The sequence below is a fragment of the Peromyscus leucopus genome, chromosome 4 (assembly GCF_004664715.2).
Source record: "Peromyscus leucopus breed LL Stock chromosome 4, UCI_PerLeu_2.1, whole genome shotgun sequence".
Classification (NCBI taxonomy): Eukaryota; Metazoa; Chordata; class Mammalia; order Rodentia; family Cricetidae; genus Peromyscus; species Peromyscus leucopus.
In genome coordinates this window covers 118,936,980-118,964,361 of record NC_051066.1, presented here as the reverse complement: position 1 = coordinate 118,964,361, position 27,382 = coordinate 118,936,980, and the positions used below count along the sequence as shown (strand labels likewise).

Sequence of the window (27,382 nt, the reverse complement as noted above, 5' to 3'; positions counted from 1 at the left end):
TGAGACCTTCATGAATTTATCATTTTCTGGCTTCAGCTTAAAATAGTTAATAGCACCACCTAAATTTTGTTGTTGTTGTTCTGGGAATGGAACCCAGGGCCTTTGCACATGCTATGTATGTGATCTACTACTGAGCAACATCCTCAGCACATATGAATATTTATAATTACAAATACCCAGTAGAAAAACATTACTAAACAGGCATAGCCCATATGACTTTTATTTTTTATAAAGTATACTATTCATTAATTATTATGTATTATCTCACACTAACAGAAGTAATAATATAAAAAGAATGATATAAAAAATAAATGTAAATAAGAATCAGTGACTTCTTTCCATACTGCATGGGCTATCTTGACCAGAAGCTAAGTGCTCATTGGCCTCATGTTCTGTGGTGTGACATGTTAATGAAGCCCCATGCATTAGTGTTTCATATTGTACACACCCACATATTGGGAATGTATTTAAAGTCTCCACAAGCATGTTTAAGTGTTGTGTTTGATGTGTATATTAAAGATCATTTTAAGTAACTTATTTAAGTGGGAGCTAGTTAGAGTCTTTTTCTTTGGATGACAAACTGTTGATGCTGCTCCTCACACAGATGGTTTTACCCCAGCAAGTGTTACTGATGACATATCTTAAAATCAGCAATCCCTAACCCAGCAAAATATGTATATAAGATAAACTTGTGGGAAGCACTCAGTTGAGAATTGTCTATAAGTAAATGCAGTCCATCTCCTGGACATGTTTATGGTGTTTAGGATGCACTTGATCATTTTACGGCCAGGAAAGACGGGTTTGTGTCAGCAGAACCATTCAGTGAGAGAGAAGTAATCAATGTGCTCCTCAGCAGTGCGCAGCAATGATGCCTTGCCTTCTCAACGCTAAGGGAAATAATTGGCTGACTGCTTAAGTCTAACTTATCTCTTTTGCTGATCTATTGTCCCTCCCCTCATGATCAAAATCCTGTCCCATACCCAGTTTTAATTTAGCGCAAGCTGGGACTTCAATTTGTATTTCGCATTTCTCTGTGTCTGTTTCCAAACTTCACATGAGATAGCCTCCAGCCCTCTGCATAGTGTCTTTCTGTCAGAGAGAAGGGCTTGGACCATGTTCATGCAAAGATGCTACACAATGTTACACAAGGCCTTCTTCCTTTCTGAGGCAATTGCTAATGAGTGTCATTCCAAATCATCGTCTCCACCTTATTTACATATTACTAGACAAAGCAAGTCATAAATACATGAGATAGGAAGCTTGACCCTTTCCTGTCCTTGTCAATAACTTATGTTCAGATAAAAGTCTCAGGGTAAAGAATTTGGAAATCTCTATATGCCTCCCTATCAACTTGTGTCTGAAAACTACAGAGGATGTACCATAATCTCAGTGCAGTTAAAAATAAAAAGGCCTGCTATTGTGATTATTCCAATGAAATCTCTGAGTAAGATAGACCTCAAGTCACCAGAGCAGGGCCACCGCAGGTAGTGCTCCAACAGTCCCTGTTCTGCCTTCTAACCGGTCTTCAAGGCCTGGGTTTTCACCTGGTTTGAAAAGCAAAATAATTTCATGTAAATTGAAGGTGCCCTGTGTATGTTTCTTGCAATGAGAGTCTGTGTCTTACCCCAAATACTTCTAAAGGCAGATGTCTTACTTCTTTAGAAGACTTAAAACTTTGTAGGATAGAGAGTTATATAATTAATTGGCATAAATTGGTCTCTATGACATTAATTATATAATTAGTAGCTGTGACGTGTGCTTTGACCATGATGGGAACTAAATGTTAAAGAACCATAGGGGAGATTAAGTGATTCTTCTGGGGAGGAAGAGTGAGAGGATGCTATGGAGGGAGTAGTTTTAGTGGAAACCCCACTTTGAAACTCAGAAGAATCCTCCTCTTAGGGAAAGGCATGTGTGACTCATGAGGCCATTCACAAGATCCTCATAAATATGCCGTATTTTATGTTGACAAGTTCTCTGTGCAGTAAGATTGTTCAGCACTGGAAGCTGCTGGTAGATGTGTACCCTAGAGGTAACTAGCAGAGGCTCTGGATCACGGCTGAGGGTTTGGGTGCTGGAAGGGAGATGGTGCATGACTCTACCTCTATCAGACTCCTGTGGGCCAGATGTTGAAGCCGAGTGGCTGTGTTCTGAGCAGAGGTGGGGGTGAAACATCTCCATATACATTTCTAACAAGTTTCTAAGTGAGGCTTGTGCTTATGGCCAGCTCGTACTGCTCGAGATAACGAACTTAAGTATGGAGGACAACAATCATTGACACATGTATACCAGGTTATTAAAATCCTTAGATATCAGGCAAAAAAATTAGTCATTGCTCAAAATGTGCCAATAATGTTCTTCACTGTGCAACCCCTCCCCTTTTGTTACTGTTGGGTGTGAGGGACCAAAGCAATGGTATTGTGTATGTTGGGCAAGCTCTCTACTATTGCAGCATCTGAGTTCCAGTAACATTTCTGCTGTGAGAGGGATCCCGGAGTCACTGGGTAACAAGCACATAGACAGAGATCTCTCTGGTACCGTCATGACCTCATTAAGCCCAGTACGAATATGAAGATGTAGGTAAGCATGGCCCTCACCACACGGGCTTACTCCTTTCTTTGCACATGCACACCATAAAAGCCCACGACTGTAGCTGGTTGTTTTTTGCTCTTTTTACTCTTTTGTGGGGGCTGCCACCCAGCTCACAAATAAGTACATGGAGGCTTATCCTTACTTATAAATGCCTGGCCTTAACTTGGCTTAATTTTTGCCAGCTTTTCTTAAATTATCCCATCAACCTTTAGCCTCTGGTCTTTTTCCTTTTCTTCTGTAAACTTACTTTTGCTCTTACTCTATGGGTGGCTGGCTCCTAGTGTTCTCCTTGTTCTCTTTCTCCTTTTCCTTTTCTCTTTCTGTTTATTCTCTCTGCCTGCTAGCACAACCCATGCTTTCTCCTGCCTTGCTATTGGCCATTCAGTGCTTTATTAGACCAATCAAGTGTTATAACAAGCACATAATTAAACAAATGCAACATAAAAAAGTAACACAATTTTACATCGTTAAACAAATGTTCCACAGCATAAACAAATATAACATATCTTAATATTCCACAACACACTACTTCCATCATAAACACTCAGGACTAACACCAAGAAAACTGAAGAGGATTTAAATGAATGCTTTGAAGTACAACCTTAGGAAGGGACTTAATAGTTTTCTCTCCCATCTCATTGTCCTATTGATGCCCAGTGGCACTGTAGCTGTCTTAGTATTTACAGTATGCAGTTAGAGGAGTTGGAATCCTTTAGGAAGGCACTATCCCAGGGATGCTGTGAGAAAGAAGAGTGGTACCCACAGTTGTGCTGTGGGTGTGATGTGCTGTGTCTCTCACCAGAAACTTTAGGCAGTGTTTATATGTTAGCAAGCTCTAAAAGCCACAGAGGAAGAAAGTATAGGGCAACGTACCCTAGGATCAGAGTCCAGTTTGTCTCACCCTAATTTTGTTTGATCTTTTTAAAGGCCTTTTCTCCCTGGAGAAATTTTAAAAATATAAATTCTGTTTTAAAGTCACTAAGAGCTGGAGGATATTAAAGACAAGTCTATCTTAGGGCTTGATCTTCTAGCTGTTCTTTAGGATGCTTCCTGTGTGTTACATTCTCTTCTAAAGGGCTGTAACCAATAGAGTTTTAAAAAAAGCTTTTCTGGAACCCACATTCGGGGGAGGGAGGGTAGAAAACCAAAACCAAGATAAATATATACCATGTTTGCTTGGTACTCAGAGATTGCTAATTCAAAGAACAAAACACAGAGTCCGGAGGCCACACCTGCAGTGTATACAGCTGAAATGTTCTGCGTAGGCCTGGAGTCTCAGAGGTTTTAGATGAAGCCAAGGAGAAGACAGCATAGAGACCCTTGTAGGTCTGGTAAAGAACGCACTTGGAGTGGGATGTCTTGGGCCATGTTCTGTTTGAGCAAAGGAAAGGCCTCAACTGACAGTGTTTAGCAAGACCCCTTGGCAAAAGAATGAAGGGAACAGTGAGAAGGGATGCAAGTACAATCAAAAGACCAACATTAAAATCTGTTAAAAATAATCAGAGACGGTGGAACTGGTGACAAAAGGCCAGATTTGTACTCTGAAAACTTAAAATAAAGGTTTTATTGATTGACTGCACGCAAGGTGCAAGAAAAAGGGACATTAAAGATAACACCATAGTTTGGGATTGAATGAGTGGAATGACAGTGACTGAAATGGGCGAAAGGACAAGGTTTGAGTATGATCAATTTTAGGAAATGCACCTTGTTCAGTTTGAGGTGCATTGTGGATATCCACATAAGCAGTAGGATAATGTGACTCTAGGTTTAACAGAGAGAAATGCACATCCAGGGAGTCCCAGCATATAAATTTGAGCAATGAGATCACTAAAGGAGAGAGTACAGTTAGAAAATAAAACATGTCCAGGATGAAACCCTAGTGCATTTGACGTTTAGAGGTCAAGGAATGAGAAATCCAAGCAAAGAAAAGCATAGTGATAAAAGAGTAGCAGCCTGGAAGCCAAGGGAAGATGTGACCAGGAGGACTGAGTCAGCTCTTCTAGTGTCCTTCTCAGAGGTGAAGTGAGAACATGATCAAGACTTAACCCCTGGCTTTAGCAATATGGAGATGGTGATGACCTTGGTGGAGTGCTATTTTAGTGTGGATTCAGGAGAAAACAAGAAGAAATAAATTGATATCATAAGTAAACCTTTGAAAAGTAGTTTGCTTAAGTGGAGGGACAGCATGGAAGGCCAGCTGGAAAGAAAGGGGAGGTAAAGTGGGAGTTTAGGATGGCAGAGTGATGGATAATCTGTCTAGATGATTGTGCGGATAAGGTAGCAGAGAAAATACATTGGCGTGTTAGAGAGGAGGTGGACGTGTTTCTCGGGAAGCAGCTTGCTGCTCTAGAGAGTTGGATTGAACTGGAGCTCCGATGTGTTTTCTGCCTAGGGTGGGGACAGGTGAGGCTCAGGGCACATGGTGCAGAGCAGCAGAGCCCAGCAAGAGTGTTAGTAGTGTGTTCTTCTGGTGACTTCTATTTGCACAGACTGTTAGGGCTGTGATTCTGCAGGAGGAGTCCCATTCAGGCAGAACAGAGGAGACAGCTGTTCCTACTGTATTCTAAAGTCCTAAGAGATTCTATGGGAGCTCCACCATGGGTCCAAGCAGTCCAGTGAATGGTTTTCTGTGAGGGAGGCATTGGACTCTAAATTATGGGCAAATCTTAAACTTCCTTCAGTGTCTTTCTCATCCCGACAAAGTAGCACCTCCCCTCACCTCTGAGACATATCTTCCTGCTCACACAGTGTGTATTTGTAGGAGTGCTCTGGCTTTCCTGGCATCACGCCCCAGCAGCCCTGTGGGAAGCTGAAAGGCCTCCTCCCTGCTCTAGTTCTCTCTTCGTGCCTGGTTCCGTCTTCCTAAGGCCATGTTTTACCCTGTTGTGACCTACTGCTTGTGTCGGCCTTGCCCCCTGTACCTCAGCTCTGACGCTGCAAGGTCTGGTGGGGAGGGCTCTGAAGAGGAAAACCAGCAGCCTGGCTGCCAGGAGCAGTGGTCCCCAGCTTGCCTGCCTAGCGCACTGGCCTCAGCTGCAGCTGCAGAGCACCTGCCTTGCCACTTCCGTGACAATTCCTTGTTGCTTATGGATACCTGTTTTCAAAGAAACTCAGGAGAAGAAACCTGCCATTATTAAAATGTTAATGAAAAAACAGAGAGCATAATAATAAAAATATGCATTGTTGTATAGCCCCCCCCCCATCCAACCCCAGAAAGGCTCATTTGCCAATGCACCTAATGTGAAGGTAAAGTTTCAGCACACTCATGCAGGGAGCAGGTGACAGGTACAGAATCAGGTCGTTTTCTAGGAGCAAAGTAAAGTGCTGGCAAGACCCAACACCTTGTTCAGTTGTGGGGGTGTTAAGAGGAGGACAACTGAGGATGGCTGCTGTCCCTCCAGTTGGCTGGGTGAGTTGGGTGTGCCCCAGTGTCAAGTTGGAAATGCCTATGTAACATCCAGAGAAAGTTGTCTCTCTGCTGGGTTTATGGTCTGGAGCTCAGAACAGTGGCAAGTAGAGCTGAGAAGCTGAGAAGCTGAGAAGCAGAGAAGTGAGGTTCATGGTGGTGCTCCAGTGTGATTGTAGGGTCTGCCAAGGATCACCAGCTCCTGGTGCTTGCGTTACCCTAGGAAGCCAGGTAAACCTAGAGAAATGCAAAACCCACTGTTGTATATTTGAGGTAGTGATCACAAACGCAATGAAATATTTTCCTTAATTCTTTTTGTCCTGTTTTCTTCTTCTATTCCTCCTTTTATCTCTGATCCTCCTCTGGTCTTTCCTTCCTGTCTACTCTGGTGACCTCTGGTGACCCACACTAGACATTTGACATGGGACACATTGCTGTACCCAAAAGGGTACCCATCTGGGATTCTACCAGCCAGATAGAGAATTAAGGGACATTTTTTTATTCTGGTAATTTTTTTTTATTTCTCTTAGGTGTGTGTGTGTGTTGTGTGTGTGGTGTGTGTGTGTGTGTGTGGTGTGGTGTGGTGTGGTGTGGTGTGGTGTGTTCCATGGCATGCATTTAGAGGTCAAAAGACAACATTCAGGAGTCAGATCTCTTCTTTTATTGTGTGAGTCCTGGGTTTAGAACTCGGGTCTTGAGACTTGGGGGCAGGTTCCTTTACCTCTGAGCCATCTCATCAGTACATTAAGGAACGTTCTTGTGACCACTTAAGAGGTGGTCTTCTGCCCCTAGTTTTACATAGGTGCACTTATAATAATACAGATAAGAAGACATGGGAACAGAAGATGCATGTTTAATAGGACACCGTTACTATTTATAAATTATATTTATGCAGCTAGATTAATGTTTTCAATTGTGGAGATATTTTACATGCTAATCACTTTTAATTTAATTTTTAAATTATGTTTTTAAAAGTTTAGTTACTTTTTTCTTGTAATTAATGCTAACTTGTTTTTGCTTCCTTGCTAATAGATTTCTGTCCTAGATGAGACATGGACTGTATTCAGGCGTTACAGTCGTTTTCGAGAAATGCATAAAACATTGAAGCTAAAGTATGCGGAGGTGAGTTGTGAAATCATTATTTTCAATTACGAGCACTCAGTTTATAAAGGACGTCAGTTGACTGCATTAGCAGCGTCCTCCCTCTCTCTCTCCCAACACTAGATCCTATCACCAACTTTTATTTCAGTTCCTCATCTGTCAAACTTGCCGACTTCATTTTGTCCTTATTCCATTTCTGCTGTACAAAACTGAAAGATTTTCTGAACACAGATTTTGAAAATAGTACAGTAACTGAAGTCCATCCTTTACATAAATTTACAGTTAATTTGAGGTGTTTTAATTATAACTTTTGAACAATAAGATCTACTAAAATGAGCCAGGCATGGTGGCACACGCCTTTAATCCCAGCACTCTGGAGGCAGAGGCAGGTGAATCTCTGAATTTGAGGCCATCTTTGTCCACAAAGCAAGTTCCAGGATAGCCAGGGCTACTACGCAGAGAAACCCATCTCCAAAAACAACAAAACAAAACAAACTACTAAAATGAAATAGTGATACATTTGTTAGGATGTTAGGATGGATTTACTGCTTTTTCTCTTAAACACTCCATTCCTGTTTAGACCTCTACTTACTGAGAAATCAAGCCATGAGATTCAGTTTGCCATCACACAATGAAGAGAAAGATAAATAGTAACATGAAATTATCTAGAAGCAAGAAAGTATTGCATAGATTGGATACCCAGAGTGTACAGATACATCAATAGTCTCTTTTGGACAAATGCTGGATTTTAAAATAAGTGAAGAAAAATGTTGCTAGTCCAAACTGCATTCCCAGGTGTTCCCAGTGATTTTACTTCAGCCACAGAAGCTGTGTGGAGGTTCAGCTCTGTAGAAAGGTAGGGTTGGGATGACTACAGTCAGCAATCACTGTCCACCTCATACACTTTCACTAAGTACTTTCCCACCACTGTCTATAAAACCCAAGTGTGTACTAGAAATATTCGTTAGTCAGAAAATTTAGTCCAGTTTGAGTCACATGAATAAGCCAATGTCTTTAACAGTACAGTGGCTTTTGCCTTCTCATAACAATATAAAATGTAAGGAAACATTTTTTAAATAGAATTATTGCTTGATTTGAAGACTCAAGGTAACCCAGATAAAATCAAGCCATCTTTGAAATTCTGTTATTCAGCTGCCATACTGGTCATCTTTAAGAAATTGGTGAAGAAGAAGCTTCTAGTGTGCATTATATAGTTCAGTATTCTCAAAAGGTTCTGTTCCAGAAGTAACCATATCAGTTCAAGTCATGAAGTTGGCTTCTGAAGTTTACCTTCATGTCCCAAATTATCATTTACAATAAAAGGGAACATTGTTGTACACATACTAAATACACAAAGCAGCTTGATTTTAAAGTGAACCTTGCAGCTCATTAGCTTTCTGGTTATGAGTTACTACATCAGTTCTTTAATAATGAGTAGAATTTTGCATATATTATTAATGTCACTAGTAAGTGCTAGAGTAGTAAATAGAAGGTGTTGTATTTGAAACAAAAGATATAAACTGCATGCACATGTGCATGCCATTTATTCCATGCTTATTTTATTACAGTTCTTTAATTAGTTAAACTCATTCTGTATATTCAGTCCTCTAGCTTCCTGTATTATAGTGGACAAGAGCAAAAATCTTTTCTCTTACATATTTTAAATTCTTATGGAGAGAGACAGACTGTAAACAAGGAAAGATAATAACTGATTGTCTTGAGGAAGGCTGTGTTGTAGGTGGCATTTTAATTAAATCTTCTGCCTCTTATGAAGAATACCAGTGACGAGTAGTGGGGACAGAAGGTACATGGTATGCTGATGAAAAACCTTCTCAAGTTTGTGATCTTTGTCAAGATAGAATTCAAGTTGAGTGGAGAGAGATTCACGAGATTTTTAAAAGGGACTTGTGTACATCTCTGTTGGTGTGCTTTTATTTTAAAGAAATTCCACAGCAGAATCATCTGTAAAGATATGACAAAAGAAAGCTTACCTGGGCTTGGCAGGATAGAGATTCTTAGATCAGGGGTTGCCTGATGCCAGGAAGGAGATTTGAATAGAAACTGTTATATGTAAAAACCTTTCTGTGGAGGAGGATGTGTATACAAACAAGTTGACATATTATATTGTCTTCAAATGAAGAAAACCAAACTGGCTTTACTTGTTCATTAGCCTCTTCATTCATAGATCTGTATTTAGAAACTCTATTGTGAATAGCTGAGAATAAGACAGTGACATCCTGGCTTCTCTTGAATTAGAAAGGATTAGCAATAAACAGATCCCTTAGGCACTTTGTGATAATGTGAAGTTCCACAGAGTAAATAAAACAGGACACCAGTACTGTGGCATAAGAGCTAGGCAGTTGGCTCGTTTATAACCAGGAAAGCTAGGCAAGACTCAAAGAGACAGAAGCTGAGGTCTGAATATTGTGAAGAAGACCAGCATGGGTGTCTAGAACTGAGCACATCTTAAATCAAGGAAAACAGAAGATACAGAGGTCCTGGAGTGGGACTAAGTTGGATATGATCCAAGAACAAAAGGTGTGTGGTAAATGGCACATGTGGCTGAGGATGAGGGCAGAAGTTGGCATCATCGTGATCACTTAGGGTACTGAGCTGTATTCTTAATTGTAAGAAGCCATGGATCAGTGAAACAAGGCAACAGTCACCCAGTGTCACTGTCTGAAGGTCATTTTAACACTCATAGGGAGCATGGGTTCTAGAATGGGAGAGCTCAAATCCAGATTTATATTTTATAGATTAAATTTGAAGATGTTCTTAAATACCCAGTGGAAATGTCAAGGAAGATTAAGGGTAAGTCTTCCGTTTGTACAGGAAGCTATATGAATTTCTAAAGTAAAAGTCGGCATTTAGATCCACAATAGTGAAAACATTCCCTTTACTTCTGTTTGAATTGCTGATGTAAGTCAGCATTCAGACCATTAAATTCCTGACTTGTGCTCATAGGAGCTCCTTCCTAAACATAGCCTCAGGATTGAGATGATAAGTGAGAAGAGAAATTGCTTTTCCATATTGAGTTCATTTTTGTAGTTTATAATTACTTTATCCCGAAGTCGAAATACTTTAGTTATGAAGGAGGACCCCAGCATGTGTGAATGCATTTCAAAGAGAACGGATAACAGGGGCAGTGGTCTGAGACTGGCAAACATGGCATGCGGGGAGGGAAGCCTTGGTGGTGCCATTGTGCCTTTCAGCTGCCACAACTTGGCATCATGTAAGTGCTCACCCATGTGGGCCTGGTATAGTGCTTTGCATCTCTGGTTGCTCTCTGTCCGACTGCACTGTGCACCCAATGTGTTCCTGGGTGACAGGAATCACTTGCTTCCTGTTATGGGGAGTCAGAGCCAGAGTAGTAAGCCAGGCACTTTGATTTCGTTTCCTATTTTTTTTTCCTTGTTTGCTTTCTCTCATTGGTGACTTGTGTGTGTGTGTAATAAAGTCTCACTATGTAGCCCTGGTTGACCATACACCACTATACTCATCTTCTTCTCCTGTTTCTAAACTAACACTGTTAAAATCTGGAATTTAAAAGAATCACATGACATTTTCAATTCTTACGGCACCTTATTCTATTCTATATTGGTCTATATTGGAGCAGTAGTTTCCATTTAACATTTCAAGATGGAGCTTCAGGATTGAGTTAACTGTCCGCTCTGAACCCTCCAGTAAGTTTGGATTTCTTTTGTGTGGCTCAGCTTCATGTCATCTTATTCCTTTAGTGTCATTTGTGTCTCAGGATTAGTGCTATTTGCTGGGTTCTTGTCAAATATTATTTCTGTCACTAGGCTTCATATTGCTTCATCTCTGTCTATAACATTAATCCTCATCTTCTAATACCAAATGCTCTGGCCTGAAACCGCCATATCTGACACATGGCTTTAACATGGCTTCCTCTGGTAAGCCAGAAGATCTATGCAAGTACCTGGGATTCTCCTTCTGGACACCTGTTTCATAGACGTGTGAGAATGCACTGTCTTTACCCCACTCTGTCACCACATTGGACTCCTTCTTTCTGTGGAGTTAGAAAGTATTCTTGTCTTCATTGCATGAGTAACAGTGCTCAATGATAACGTTTTAGAATGATGTACATGCACTAAGTTTACTCATTACAAGGCTCCAACTTTTTGATCGAGTTGGAAGAAAGTTGAAAAGCACAGTGGAATTCAAAATATACAGAATCTATATTATGCTCGCTAAGATAATCTTTTGACACCTTAAAACTTCAGTTTTAGTTACAGCCTGTAATCTTTTGGAACTTTGTCTAAAATTACATCCTGTTCTTTCACATTCCCTTCTGGAGTATGTTCTCTTGAGGACAGACTCTAAAATAGTTGGATGTGACAGTTCCTTTTATGGAGATTTTGATGATGTTGTTTCAGTGATCCTTTTCAGGCTTCAAATAGATCCTAAGCCCATGCTTAAAGGTTGAGGAAGGTATGCTGAAGTTTGTCTTGTTGTTGGTAGAGGTGGAGATTTAGGATTTCCTTACTGTGGCTGGCATGGAATTTACTATGTACATAGGTGGCCTAAACTCAAGGGAGATCTGTCTGCCTCTGTCTCCCAAGTTCTGGAATTAAAGGTGTGCAACATTGTACCTGGTAAATATACCCAGTCTCCTCTGAAGTTTGTCTTAATCTAAGCCTCAGAGGTATCTATTTGCAGTATCTATCTGGTTCCCCTTGAGTCCATCTATAGCTTTAGGTTTAACAGGCTTCAGGGGGGCTCTACACAGCATTAGGGCCCCAGCCTCCCTAACTCCCATTGACCCTCAGGGCAGAAGCTAGGTGAGAGCCTCCAGCAGTCTACAGCAGTCGGTCCATGAGGCTGTCTGGTAGCTGTTCCCTTTGCCTCACATCTTACAGGGAATGGCCTACATACTTGGGAGATGAGGCCACCACAGGCAGTGGTATCTCTGGCCTAGGATCCCATGCTACAGTGGAGCCATTGTCTCCACAGGCAGAATTCCATAGCCCCAACAACAGACATGTGGGTAGATTCACCTAGTACAGCGAGAAAGCTGTGGCTTCCTAGTTGGATAGCTGTTGTTCATCTTGTCCCGAAATACCTTATTGGGAGTGAGGGAGGAGAACGTCATTTTTACCATGGGCAGTATTACATAGTAACTAAGTTGGCTTAGCAGCTTTTCAGATTTCCAGAATTCTGTAGGGCATTAGGCCGGTTTCCAGGTTTTTTCCTGCTGGGGGTCTTCTCTGGACATTCATGAGCATATCTGTGTGTCTTCAGATCCACTTGCAAAACTTTTTCTCTGGAGACGTTTCATAATTGCTCAGTTGTCCTTAAACAGTTAACCTATGCAAATATAAAATCAAGAAAGACTATGCTGAACTCAGGTAGGATGAGAACCCCAAAAACTATCCCCCTGAGAGAACATTTTAGAACTCCTTAAACATCATCATTCATCTCTTCTCCTCACATAGCCCCATTCCTGTGATCAATTACATATTGTAATGTTTCTTTAAGGAGAGCCACATCCTGATCACCTAAGACCCCACAGGGGTAAGCCAATGACAACAATAAGGAGCTATTGACCACTAGAAGTCTGACATGTCTCCAACAAAGCAGAAGGAACCAGGGGTTTTTATGGCAAAATAACTTACCCAATTAAGCCACTCGGTTCAATAAGCCAAGAAATGGAGGGGTTAAAGGTGAGGACAAAAAACAAAACTTTAGGCCTTTTCTTAGAGGACAGTGACAATACAAACTTTCCAAAGGAGAAAAAAATGGAACTTGAGTTCTTTCCCAGTTGTTTATTTATTTAGGTTTTTCCAGACAGGGTTTCTCTATAGCAGAGTTCCTGTCCTGGAACTCACTTTATATACCAGGCTGGCCTTGAACTCACAAAGATCCAACTGCCTCTGCCTCTTGAGTGCTAGGATTAAAGGTGTGTGCCACCATCACCCAGTAGCACATAGTCATACAACAGACACCAGGTAGTTCCTATTTCCCTCAGAACAAGTGGGCTTTTTTCCTGCTGAAGATGTTGCATTATTTGGAGATTGTAAAATTGTCATTTTGTTTTTAAGGTTTTTTTTTTTAAAAATATTAGCAGTTTCTTCCAGATTCCACATAGGTTGGCCCATTTGTTTTGAATTAATTTTTCTCCATGGTGTACTGATGAGTATTATACAGACCAACAGTTCCTTCTGGTTTTCATTTCCTGCTTCTCCCATTGACCTTGTACAGAATCTTAATCAAATTAAACCCCATGTTTTTAGATTCTACATCTGTAAAATGATAATGCCACAGCTAGTCTGTAAGAGGTGGTGGCAGTCTCCCGTAGACTGTAGGCAGCTCTGAAGGATACTGCAGCATCTGCCAGATGCATGTCTTTCAGGTTCCACCACACAAATCATTTACAGTGTTCTTTTTGTGTATGTATGAAAATCATGTTCTTTTCCTTTACTAAAATCAGTATGTCTTTCAAATATCAGCCAAGTTGTGTTCTCCAGAGCAAAGCTCCCTTTATGTGTCCTCTCTCTCCTCTGAGGAGGTAGACTTACTGTTTCTGTCTAGAGTCCAGGATGTGCACTGATGGTCTTGATGCAAGCCAGATCTGCTGTTCACTGATGGGCCCTGACACAATCAGAGTCTGGTGGGTACTGATGGGTCCTAATGCAGTCTGAGTCCAAGAACCATGTTCAGGAAGAAGCTAAAAGGAAAAAGACAAACATTTAAAGGCACACCACTTTTCTTCTATTGGAATGAATAGCAAAGGCCTATCATGAGCCCATCCTTCCTTTGTGCACAACTGTCCTAGGCTCTGATTCTGTTTAACAAACACTTTTTTGTTTTGAGACATAGTTTCTCTGTGTAGCTTTGGAGGATTTCCTGGAACTCACTCTGTAGCCCAGGCTGGCCTCGTACTCACGTTGATCCGCCTGCCTCTGCCTTACGAGTACTGGGATTAAAGGCATTAGCCACTACCACCTGGCCAAACACTTTTTTATAGACCAGAAATCCATAATCCTGAGAGCCATGGAGAACTGCTGCCCAGCGTTCTAATGGTCTTTGTTTTAATTCACTTACCAAACAGCTCTCCCTTCAGAGTGTCCAGGCCTTCAGGGAACTGCCTCATACTGAATATTTGTGCCCTTCAATATTCATGTGTGAGATTTATCCCATATTTATTGATATTATAGAGGGATCTGTGGGAGGTGATTTATGTCATGAAGGTGAAATTCAGTTGAAAGTAATTAATGCTCTAATAAATGGATCCCAAGGTTGCTTAGCCCCTCTCTGCAACCAGAGGAGGGCAACAAAGATGGCGTTTGTGATGAACAGGCCCTCACCAGACAGCAGATTTGCTTCATGTTAGTCTTGAGTTTCTCTATCTCCAGAAGTAGAGTCTGCAGAACTTACCTGACTAAGGTAGTTTCCTACAGCAGCAGGCAGAGACTAAGGTGTGTGTCATAACTCAGGGTAAACTTACAATGAAAGCAGTTAAGCATTACAATTGATGGAAGACTATTGTGTAACGTTCTTGGCTAGAAATAATTCTAAAGCCAGTTTGTGTTGTGCTGCCCACAGGCAAAAGAATGAGCAATGAATGTTAGACATAGTCGAGCAGCTGAAGTGGTGGCTAAGCAGTCAAGAGCACTGACTGCTCTTCCAGAGAGCCAGGTTCAATTCCCAGCACCCACCTGGTAGCTCATAACCATCCTTAGCTCCAGTCCCAGAGGACCCAATGCCCTCTTTTTGCCTCAGTGGGCACTAGTCATGTACATGGTACTCAGACATATGTGCACACAACATACCCTTACATAAAAAGTAAATAAAATTACACACACACACACACACACACACACACACACACACACACACAAAGTAAATACTAAGGGAACTTCTACTGTCTGTTCCTGGTGAAAATAAGTTACACAGAATAGGTCAGGCTGTCCCTCTTTACAAACCATAACTAACTCACTCTTGAAGATCAGTGAGTCACAGAAGTTCTGAGTGTCAAACACAATCCTTCTCTCTCACATACATCCTCAAAGAAGCTCCTTTCTCTTTACAAAGCTGAGTAAGAAAAAAATATTTTTAGGCTGTTTAAGTAAAACCGGTAGGTTACTATGTTACAGAAATTGTTTTGTGTCCCATCTGCTGTTCTCTGGGTGCCCAGTGAGTACCGGTGGGAAGGAAGAAAACAGTTAGACAAGAGGTTATTTTATTTGTATGTGGACTTTCAGTTTGTGCTTATAGAACCATTTCTCACCTTTATTTTCCAAGTAATTTTCCCAAAGCAGCACCAAATAAAGATGAGAAAAGAAACTAGATATTGGCCTCATATTTGTGCTGGAGAGCTATTTACCATCTATCACTGCAATGCATTCTAAATAGGTTTATATCCAGCATTCCAAATTTAATATAAAAAAATTGCAGATGTACTCACTTCCCAAATTATAGTGCTACCAACTGTAACCACAGGAACATCCAGTAAGCTTTCAATAAATTCAGTTTTACAAAGCTCTTGGCCTCCTTGAATTTTTAAATAGTAAATAGCTATGTAGACAAAAATAGAAGGCAGCCACCTTTCTGACCTAGTATGTTATCATCGAAACCCAGGTAACTCACCAACGGTTTACACCAACTGTTCTCTCTTCTTGGTGGATATAGATGGTGTTAAATTCACTTCTTTCAGGGCTGAATAGAGAAACAAAGACTAACTGAATTACCTGGAAGGAAAAGAGACTGTAGACTAGGAAATCTCAATTTTATAAATTTTATGTTGGCTCCAGGAGTGTGTAGTGATGGAATGCCTCCCCTCAATGGTGCTTTCTGGACCACTAATTAAGATATTGCCTGTTTTTTTTTTCCCTTTGCATTCATCAGGCAAGCACTAGTTGATTTTTTTTTTTTTAATCATAGGTCTCTAAATCTAAACACTGATAGCCAGTGAGAAATAGTCCTGAATAGTCTCAACATTAACAACAGAGACAGGCCAAGGCATGAACAATGAAGAAGTCTTGAGTCACCAGAGATAAGGACTTGCATTTTCCCATCTTCTGTAGCAAGGAAAGGTAGTTAGGTAGCAGCTAGAAACTATTTGCAGATATGGAATTCACATTTGAAGGAGCCTTCATGACAGAGCAGCCCAGCTTTTCATTTCAGAAATAAGAAGCCAAAGACCTAGAGAGAAGTCTGTTCAGTGTCATATGAAAAACTTGAAATGAACATGGTTCGTGTCTGCTGACTGCTGGTCCCATGTTCTTTGTGAGCCTCCCTCTCCATGACTGTGTTTACTGTAGAAGAGAACATTTGCCGAATGCTGTAGATGAGTCCAGATGTCACAAAATCTATTCTCTTTAAAAATTTGCTCATTGCAACTCCCTATGGATACTAACTTAGATAACCAGAAATTGTGTCCTTCTTTTGAATGTCATTACAGTGACAAGTTCTAGCCTGTTGCAGTCCTGGAAAGAGACAATTAACATCATAGCAAGAGCTGGGAAATACAAGCATTGAAGTTAATTCGACTTCTTATTTATTCTAGAAAATGCAGTATTTAATATTCACAGATCTGACTATATTTCTTACTTTCAAAAATTATTGCAACATACATGAATGTTATCAGATCTGTCTTCACTGGTTCACGCCTGAATGAAATTGACACTAGCATTGGGAAGAGTGAGACTGTGTGTGGGAAAATTAATCTCTATACCAAATATAGCTAGAAGACATGCAGCCCTATCTGCATTTCCAAGCCTGATTTTATACCAAAAAATGTCTCAGTGTTGTAGCATTTTGGTCAGAAAGAATAGAAGTTTCTGTTAGTGATTTATCCTATTTGGAATTGTTTGCTGGCTGACCCACCCCATGGAGTCCTGCCTTGCTTTTCCTTAGGTGGGCGTTTCAGTAGAGTCCAGTATGTGCCAGACTGAGAGGGCACGGGTTAAGTGCACATAAATCTTGTGTGCAGAGGGTACAGGTCACCCCATCAAAGGTCTGCAGGTGGCTGAGTGCTCCTGAAGGGCCGATGCTTCATACCACTAACAAATAAAACTAGGGAGAGAATTGCTTATTTGTTTGTGAGTGTATTTCTCAATGACAGCTGTTCTTATAAGGCCTTGGGAGCTGCTATTAATTTTGAGTAGTCAAAAATGCTTCCATCTAGTCAGCTGAGAGAATTATGGCAACCTTTTGATGAGTTTTCTTTATTTGCATTTCTCAAAAACTGGGGCAGCTGAAATTTACAGCCAAAATCCTGCAGGGTATGGCTGTTTCAAAAGCTGCTGGTTACGTGTGGGTATGTCTTCTTGCAAAAGGCAGGCTGGAGTTAACTTCACCAATGAGAGGGCATGTTCTATCTTTAAAACTTGAATGGTGGGTGGGTAGCTAAGTGTCACTGAACAGTAAATGAGGAATGGCAGTACACATATTCACAGAATTCACATGATTTCCTTGTATTAGTAAAGACTCCACGACTTTCTTAGGACTCAGTTTTCCTTTAGTGATTAGTTTTATCTGCATTCAGTTTTAAATTTAGTTTTACTGTTTTTTTTTTGTTGTTGTTGTTGTTTAGTTTTATTGTTAAAAATCATAAAACGTAAGCAGGGCTTTCCATTACTTATTTTCTACATTTTAAGGTTAATGTTATTTCTATCTAAAGTAATAACAATGCCACTTATCAAACCCTTCACTGTCTTGTCGCCTCCAATACTGCCTAGACCTCCCAACCTGAACGATGGACTTGGCCAAGAGGGAAAAGCTTTTAATGGAAGCAGACTTTTCTATTACATTTAGCTTGCCTTTCTGATGGCAGCAGGCTGGCTGACCTGTCTTATCATGATGTAATAAACATTGAAGCCAGAGTCTGAGCTTGATGACTCTGAAGAAAATTGAACTAGGTCTGTTCACTGGGAAGCAGAAAGAGAAAAGTTAAAGCCAGCATATAAATGAAATTTTCACTCTGATCCATAAGAAAGATCACAGTGTAACAGACAGAATCCTGGCTTTATTTCTAATATGTACACATATGCATATAGGTATAGGTACTTGGTAGATGAATAAATAGATCCTTAATGTTTCTGGTCTCCAAACTGTAGTTACATAACTATATAAAATATCTGTGCTAGTTTTGGGTGCCTATTAATCATTTCACTCCTGTGAAAGTTCTTCATACAGCTCTGTTTTAACCTGACACTTACAGTCATGTTGGTTGCCCATCCAGAATAAAGCTAATTACTTGCTTTGGGGATTCCACATGTACTAAGAAAAAGACAAATTCCATGGGAAATCAGTAGACCTCAGTATATTGATTTCATTTTCCTAATTTTTGTCCTTTTGTCTCTAGAATGATTTATTTACTGAATTGCAGAGCAAGTTTGTTGTTAATGTTTTTCTTAGACCAAAAAAAAAAAAAATGTGCTATTTTAATCCTCATCTGTTTGTTTCTAGTGTTTTGCTCTGCATAATCAAATTTCATAATTATGCAAAGTAGGCCATAGAGCTGTTGTTAAAATTTCTTCCAGCACTCTCTAGGCCTATCATATCGCCCACAAACACCCAATTTATTTGACCTCAGTCATCATTTTTAACTTTAATATACAGTTTTCCCAGAAGAGCTCAAATGCCTTCACATAATTTCCCACTCTTGCTTGGAGGATAATGGCTATAACAGGAAAAGATGTCATTTTGAGGGGTTTCTCATGAATACTGAGTCCCCATTTGTGCCTGTCCTTTTTCCTGTTCTATAACATTGCAAAAAAAAAAAAAAATGTTCTGTTATTACATTGTGCTTCATTCTCCCTCACATCTGAGTCTCACTTCAAATGAGAATGCTGTGAAGGTTTTAAAGGAAGTAAGATGCACTCCTGGAGAGCAATATAGTATAGCCAAGATAATAGGTAAACCCTCTCTACATGTCTGAAGTGCCACTTGTAGCTCAGTGTAGAGAAATTTTAATCAGCAGAACCCGAGTTATAAGGTTTCAGCTGAGAGGCAACATAAACATCCCTGCTCAGGTCCTTCACTGGACAGATGATGAAACCAGGAACTAAGAGTGTTCTACATGTCACTCTCCATTGTATAACCTGTAATCTAGTCACCCTAAATCACAGGTTATTAAAACAAAAAGATGTATGATGTTCATTTAACTATTCCATTAAACTTATAGAAACAATAATTATTTTTATTGTTTCTATAAAAATGATGCATGCTCATTTATAAATATTGTACACAATATAAGAAACAGAGAACGACAGTTACCCAGTCTTTCTCTAAGTACAATGAATGTTCCTGCTGAGTGAATGCAATTTTGTTGTCAATATGTATAGGCATAAATAATGGGATGGATACATAGACTGATAAGAAGGAATTAAAGAGAACAGAGCACAAGGCTGAAGCAGCTTTGAAACAGTGTGTTCATTCTAGATGTGCTGTCTTGAGGACAAGCCTTCAGTTGAATTTGACTTGCATTTAGCAAAAGTGGAAGGAAAGAAAGCAAACTGAAGAAGTGGCTGAATTTTAGTGTCTCTACTGCGAGATTACGTCCTCTAAAAAATGTGACTTCAAGAAAAAAGATTATTACAGAATTAGTGTTACAGCCACTAGTTTTCAAGTATTGTGTTTCTATCTGCAAATTATCTACTGACTGTCCTAAAATACATATAATTTATTTATGCCCACCTCCCAGTTTTGAAAGTTACTATTTCTAGATTGTCAGAATATGAAATTCACATTCATTTGTAATGACCCATTTGTAAATCACATGTCGTTTATCTTGGTTTCCTACTTTTGAGATCTTCCTTAGGCTGGTTCCTGGCTAGGTGTTGCTATTGGGTGTGTTTGTGAAGTTCTGCTTTGATGGCTTTCACCTTCCTTCTTGCCTGTGAAGAAGCCTCCCAATGGCTTCTTGCCCCCTGCCACAAACTAGGGGGATTTTTTTCTTTCCTTCCTTAACAGTGCAATGCTAGTTGAGATCCTAGAACTTAAAGGCATTGAGACCTGACCCCTAAAACTAGCCTTGCTCAGACCTTCTAGCGGTCGTTCAAGGCTGTGCTGAGCCTACAGCGCTCCTGTCAGAGTTTAAGACTCCAGCGTCCATCTGTCCAGTTTGGGGTCAGTGACATGACATGTGACTTTACTTCTCTGCTAGATCTAAGAAGGCTTGTTGATTTCCTGGTTTGGCATTTTTCCTATGTGGATATGGAGTGTTGCTTTCCAAATTTCTTCCATACAGGATCAGAAACCATAAGCCTCACTGTGGAAGGTTTAGAAGACAGGAAACAGTGGTGATGATAGTATAGAGGGGTTCACAAATACCTTACTGGTTCCCCTCTTTAACCTCTCCCCATTAGGGTAGCACAGTTGGCACCACTAGCCAGCATGAGTGCTCTGTTGTTGGCCACAGGGTACAGAGTGCTTTTCCCTCTTAGGATCCCGTCTAAGATACCATACTGCATTTACTCCTTGTTCCCTAACATCTCCTGCTGTGACAATTTCCAGTACTTGCCATTCCAGATAATGGCTTCAACACTGGTCAGGAATTTTACAGAAGATTCTCAGTTGAGATTTCTGTCATGTTTTCTCGTGATTGACTGAGGATTATAGGTTGGGGAGAAGCAGGTGACAGGAGTGAAGTCTCACGGCATCACTTCCTGTCAGTCTGAGCATTACTGTTGACATTGACCTGATCACTTGGCTAAGGTCTCTCCACTTAAAGTTTCTTGCCCTGCAGGCCCGACTACACGCCTTTCTACATTGCTCTTTGGATCTTGTCACCATGCAGCCAGTGTGTGTCCTAGGAATGGAGAGACTGCACTTCCCCGAGCTTCCTGCCTCTTCACAAATCATGTGGAATTCTGCAGGAGAACTTACTTATCTGTTCTTCCCTTTTGACTTATGTAATCAATTATTGAATTGTTATATTCTTGATTCTAGACCAGTGCTATTATTTTTCTTGTATTGCACTTCAGATACCTCCAGCTGTGGCCACTAAGAGACTTTTGTGGTGATGGCAGTTTTCCTTAAAATGACCATGCTGTGGCTCTGAGTTCTTCAGGCTCATCTTCTCTGTCCCAGACCTAGAACCAGCCGTTTCTCCAGGGCTGGCTGGCTTCCTCGCCCCCCACCCCTCCCACCCACAGCCCTCTGCCCCTTGTATTCCTCAGCCTGCGCACCATATGCTTCTTGGATGTTTGATGTTGCTGTTGGTTTTTAAGACATAATTTGTGTGGCTCATATGTAACTGAATAATCACTTGTCTGAGTTCTCCCAGTCATTTGGCTGTTCATCCTGTCATATATGTTCATCATCTGACATTTACTTATGTTTCATCCAACATAATCCAAAGCTATGACCTTATTTTGTGGGAAAGTACCATTATATAAAGGCACTAGAGAGGAAGAAAGCAGGGTAAGGTTTGCCCAAAGTAGCTTAGAATTCTTCTGAAAATGTTCCCATCTTTTCTTTCCTTTCCCTCCCTTCCTCCCTCCTTCCCTCCTTTCTTCCTCCCTCCCTCCTTCCCCCTCTTAGGCATAAAGGACAGTAGGATCACTGGCTGTGGGTGGTAGAGCCTCACGCCTGCCCTCTGGCCCCATCTCTGTCTAGCACCAAAAGCCTGGGCTTCTGCAGACTCTTCTTACAGCCTTACCTGCTTCTGCCTCCCAGAGGGCATTCCCTACCTTTACCATGTACCTAGGGACATAATCATTATCTCAGTGTTCCTGTAATGCCTGAGGGTGTGGATGATTGCTTTCATGGGTGGTCTGCCATATGATAAGATGGGTGGTCAGGTATAATGAACAAGATTCTGGATGACCTTCTATATTCTGTCCCCTCCTCAGGATGCTAACCCAGAGTGCTGCCTGTCAGTGGCTTGAGCTGTGGCAGTCCCCTGAATTACAGACAGTTTTTTTTTTTTTTTTTTTTTTTGGTGCTTCTCGTTCTTTGTTTTTTTGAGGTGCTTTTGGAGGAGGTGAGGGGGGCATAAAGATGTATGTCTTCATCTTTAGGCAGAACCATTCTGTTCACTTCTGTGGTTTGTAGAAATAGTTCTTGGTGCCATTGTGTTTTCAGCATAAGGCTCTCCATGTGGTACAGGGGAAGCTGTGCTTGTTTTCCATGAAACATGTAGGAAGAAAGAGGACTTTTCCCCTTGGTACTAAATGCCAAATATCTCCAACATTTTATATAAATCAAAAATAATTACCCAAGTCACCCTGAAATGCAGTTGTTATGGGGACTATAGAGCTTCAGGGACTTTAATTTTTCTGAAATATAGGGCACCGAGCTTCTTTTGTCAGGGATTACAATGGGAACTAAGTGGAGCTTGTCCACCTGCAGTTTGTTCCTGACAGGACTTCTCATAAAAATCAAATCTAGACCGTCCACTAGATTAGAACAATGAGGCACTAAAAACTGTAATGTGAAAATACAAAGTACTTGAGAGGCAATGGGAAGGCACACCTGATAAGACTGTTACTGGATTTGAGATTTTCTTTTTAGCACAAGAAACCAGAACAAGGAAGAAAATCCAGTGTTTCTAGGTCATGAGTGGAGAATGGAAGGATCGCCAATGCCTGTAGTTTTTTTACTCTTTGGGGGGTCTGCCAGTGAGCAAATAAATACATGGCGACTTATTCTTACTTATGAATGCCTGGCCTTAGCTGGCTTGTTTGTAGCTAGCTTTTCCAACTTTAATTATCCCATTTCTCTTTAAAAACATTTTGCCTCTGAGCTTTTTACCATATATATATTTCCTTCTTACTCCATGGCTGGCTGTGTGGCTGGGTTGCTGGCCCCTGTTGTCTTCCTCTCCTTTTCTCACTCCTTGACCTTTTCTTGAGATTTCTCCACTTTTTTAGTCTCTCTGCCAGCCAACCCCACCTATTTCTCTCTCCTGCCCAGCTATTGGCCATTGAGCTCTTTATTTGACCAATCAGATATTTTAGGCAGGTAAAGTAACACAGCTTTACAGAGTTGAACAAATGCAACATAAAAGAATTCAACACATTGTTGCATCATTTAACAAATATTCCACAGCATAAATGAACATAACACATCTTCAACTAATATTCCTCATTTCCCCTTTTTGTCTATGTAAAATTGAAACATCTTAACTTTAACATAGTAAAACTATATACAACAAAAACAGTTATCAAGTAAAAACTACATTTACAATATTCAGTCCATTTGTATTTAGCAAATTCAGAGAAAATACTCCATTATCTATTTTATGTAGTGATTCCAAAGTTTTCTACCTAATTTACTTCCTATCATAACTAAGGAAAACTACAACTCTAATTACTTAGTCCTTAACTCCACCAAAGACCTCAGAAGGATGTAATATTACCTAACAACAGAGACATCTGGTTGCCTGCATAGTCACCCAAAGTTCCTCTGCAACGTTGGAGCATCCATCTTCAACCTACAGGCCTAGAATATCCGGCAGCCTTTTCCGTGAAGCAAGAAATTTAAAGGACTGTCCTGCCTTGTATTGGCAAAGTTTGCCAGTCACTTTTCTCTTTGTCCTACAGATTATCTGCCAGACTCTTCTGTGAAGCAGGAATCTCAAAGGACTGTCCTGCCTTGTCATGACAAAGTTCAACAGCCTTTTTCCATTGTCTTGCTTGTCCAGTCTACACAGCATACTGTCAGCAGTCAAGGCAAGAGCAGTTTCTTGCCCAAATGGCTAGCCTTGCCACATTGAAAGCAAACTCCTTATGGAGTTTCTTCAGTGCCCATCATCCTTTTATGAACTAGACTGGTGCTGCCAAGAGCAGATCTATCTCATTCTCATGAAAACCTTAGGTTATTAAACATCTTAAATGCCATATTCTGTAGGTCTTGAAGTGTTTGAAAATCATCTGTTTAAAATATACCTGTTTAACCTTGAAAAGATAACTAATGTGACTACAAGTTTGATTATTAAAGATTTAACTATTAACCTCATTTCTTAATGATATATTGCATTTAAATGAGTTTCAAAAGCATAATGCTCCAAACATGAGTAGAAACATACAGTATATCAAAAATAACTTTAAATTTGTATCAATATACTAAAATCCATGCCTATGCAAAACATCTGAGATTAATAGTTGTCTTTTTATCCTATATTCTTATATTGCCCTAAATGTTAACAAATATCCATAACCTACCAAATAACCAAAAAGCACCCACCCTACCTCTTGGTAATGTGAGCATTGTGTTCTCCAAACTGCTTCCTGTTGTCTGTGGGTGAAGACATCTTTAGGGGTCCCTGAAAAAAATTGAGATAACCGGCAAGTACTGGCAAGACTAGCTGTAACCTTTGTTGATATATATCACCTGTCTTGGCAAAATTCAACAGTCTTTTTACTGTTAAGATTCAGGAGGTCCCCAATCAAACCTAATCCATATTAACCCTGAAGAAATCCACTGCCTCTTGTTTCTTTTGGGAACAAAAGCATAATCTCTTCCACAACTTAATGTATTTTTTGACTTTTTAAAAGTTAAGATAGCCCTAAAGTATCTAGGTTTGTTCAGTTTAGCAGTCCTGTTTACAACCCTATGTCTGTCAGCAGCTGTTGTTTGCTCATCACCATTAAAAAAAAAAAATTCAAAATCAACACAATATCATAAAGGATCCAGACTCCCTGTGTATTTTCTACCATTATATGGCTTTTTTTCTTTCATATTACTCTTACTATCTCTTTAAAGACTTTATTATTTTAAGCTATTTATTTCTTTCTATGACTGTCTACACCTATTTTCTTTTCTATTGTAAGCCTACACACTTTGTTAAACACACTGTAACCTGTTTAGAGATTTTTTTCCATCTGAACATCTTTACTACATATTTTTAGCCTTTTGGGCCCTGTGAGCAAACTTTAAACTGCTAAGCTACAGCTGGTCCTCCTAGTGGCTCTAGCAGCTAGTTCCACCTCGTTCTCAGGTCCATGAAAGCCAAGCCTTAAGCTTCAAGTGCTGTCCAGAGGTGCATGTGACCAGAACTGCATTCAACCTTCCTAGCTCTAGGAAGCTGATGCCTCCACTGCCACAGGTGCTTTTACTTAGCTTGCCATTTCTATTTAGCACTGCTAGCTGAATGGCAGTGCCTCCTAAAGGATCCATGCCCTTTTTCTTTTTCCTTTTTTTTCCCCCAGCTTTCTCAGGCCCTAGGTAGATATTTGAGCCACATGGGTATGTCAAAATGTAGTTGTTGTTGTTGTTGTTGTTTTACTCTTTGTGGGCCTACCACTCAGCTTCGAAATAAATACATTAGAGACTTATTCTTACTTATGAATGCCTGGCCTTAGCTTGGCTTGTTTCTAGCCAGCTTTTCCAACTTTAATTATCCCATTTCTCTTTAACAACATTTTGCCTCTGAGCTTTTTACCTTTCTTTATTCTATATATCTTTCTTTCCTCCTTATTCTGTGGTGGCTGTGTGACTGGGTGGCTGGCCCCTGGTGTCTTCCTCTCCTCCTTTTCTCCCTTCTCATCCTCTACCCTAGATTACTCCTCCTATTTAGTCTCTCTGCCAGTCAGCCCTGCCTATTTCTCTTTCCTGCCTAGCTACTGGCCATTGAGCTCTTTATTTGAGCAATCTGGTGTTTTAGGCAGGCAAAGTAACACAGCTTTACAGAGTTGAACAATTGCAACATAAAAGAATGCCATACATTTTTGCATCATTAAACAAATATTCCACAGCATAAATGAATATAACACATCTACAACTAATATTCCACAAGTGCTCCTCCTTCAGTACTTCCATGTATTCCTAGTTTGACAACAGGTCAACACCAGAACCATCTCCTGGTTTTTTTGGGGGGGGACAAGGGAGCTCATTTATTTGAGTCAGAAGATCCAATTTAAGTAAAAGTGAAAGTAGGTATAGAAAATGGGTTTAGGAATGTGAATATAAAATGATGTGGGACTTGGGGGATAGTTCCATCCATAAACTTCTTACTGAATAAGCATAAGGACCTAATTTCAGGTCTCATCCCCACATAAAAAATCCAGGCATAGAAGCATGTGTCTATAATCCTATCTCTGTGAAGGCAGAGAGAAGAGGATCCATGGGGCTGGCTTGGCAGCCAATCTAGCTGAATCACGTAGAGTTCCAGGTTCAGTGAGAGGCTCTGTCTCGAAAGTTAAGGTAGGACATGACTAAGGAAAACACCCAATGTCAGCCTCTAGCCTCCACACACATGTGTACACATGTGAACATATACGCATACACATGAACACTCACAGATGTTCTGTCAACCACAGTAGTTCCCTATTCTTCATAGAGGACATGATCCAAAACCCACAGTAGGTACCTTAATCCCCTGCCTTCACCAAGTACAAACTATTTTTTCCTGTGCACACACACCTATGGTAAAGTTTAGTTTATCCTGTAATAAATGTTCTATGAATGTACTCACACACTATACTCTCCACACTTAAGCCCGTCTGCCACCTGGCCTTTGTCTCACATTTCCAAATCTTGCTCTGTAGAGCTTGACAGCCTTTGCATACAGTTTTTCTTTTCCTTTCCATATTAAGCAAGAACCTTTACCTTTTCATTAAAAATCATCTTTATAGATTTTATTTGACATATGTAAATTGTCAGCACCTCCACCACTACTCTTTTTGTGTTTCCTTGAACATAAATAAGCACAGTTGGACTTCAGATAGCTGCTGTGTACATCACGGGAGGTGGCTTATCTGACATGGATACACTCGACAAAGGATACTTCCCCAGGTGGTTAGGACGCAGTGAGAAGTTTTGGGAAGGGTAAGGGGAGCTATGAAAAGTCATGCCACAATAGTCACTGCTCCTCAACTTGCTATCCTAACTTCTCCGAAGCTATTTTAAAGTTAGAATTTTTTTTAAGATGATTAAAGTTTTGTGTTGTGTGTGTTTTTTTTTTCTCAATGCTGGAAGAAAATTTTATGTTTTTAAATTAATTGGTTGAGATAGAGCAAATTAATAATTTATCAATTGAGAATACTTTCCCTAAGAAGATAACCCAACTGGTGCAAATCAGGTAACTCCAGCAGGCACATTAGAGCATCAGACTTTGACTCGGTTTAACTAATATCAAAGACTCTTTAACTAACAAAGGGCAATTTCATCTGTTCAACTTAACCAACAGGTTGCCGGGTCTGGATGCCCCTGTTAAGAGTCTCTAAAAAGGAGAGCAGTGGTGGTCTCCTCTCTGTCAGAAGGAAGAGGTTCTTTCATGCTATGATCAGAGAACTGTTGTGGATATAAACATAATTCCCCAAGGTGGGGGATTTTCCTGTGTATTTGACATTGTGTCTTTGGCTTTCAGCA

At 40.3% G+C, this 27,382-nt stretch overlaps 1 protein-coding gene across 3 annotated transcripts in view; it reads left to right on the top strand.

Annotated features, from left to right (window-relative positions):
• Kif16b (kinesin family member 16B) overlaps nucleotides 1–27,382 on the top strand; it is a 282,143-nt gene that overhangs the window by 213,677 nt on the left and 41,084 nt on the right. For all 3 annotated transcript variants that reach the window (XM_028884430.2, XM_037205261.1, XM_028884429.2), the window contains one exon: nucleotides 7,031–7,120. In XM_028884430.2, coding sequence (XP_028740263.1) covers nucleotides 7,031–7,120 — 90 coding nt within the window. The remainder of the gene's footprint in view (nucleotides 1–7,030; nucleotides 7,121–27,382) is intronic.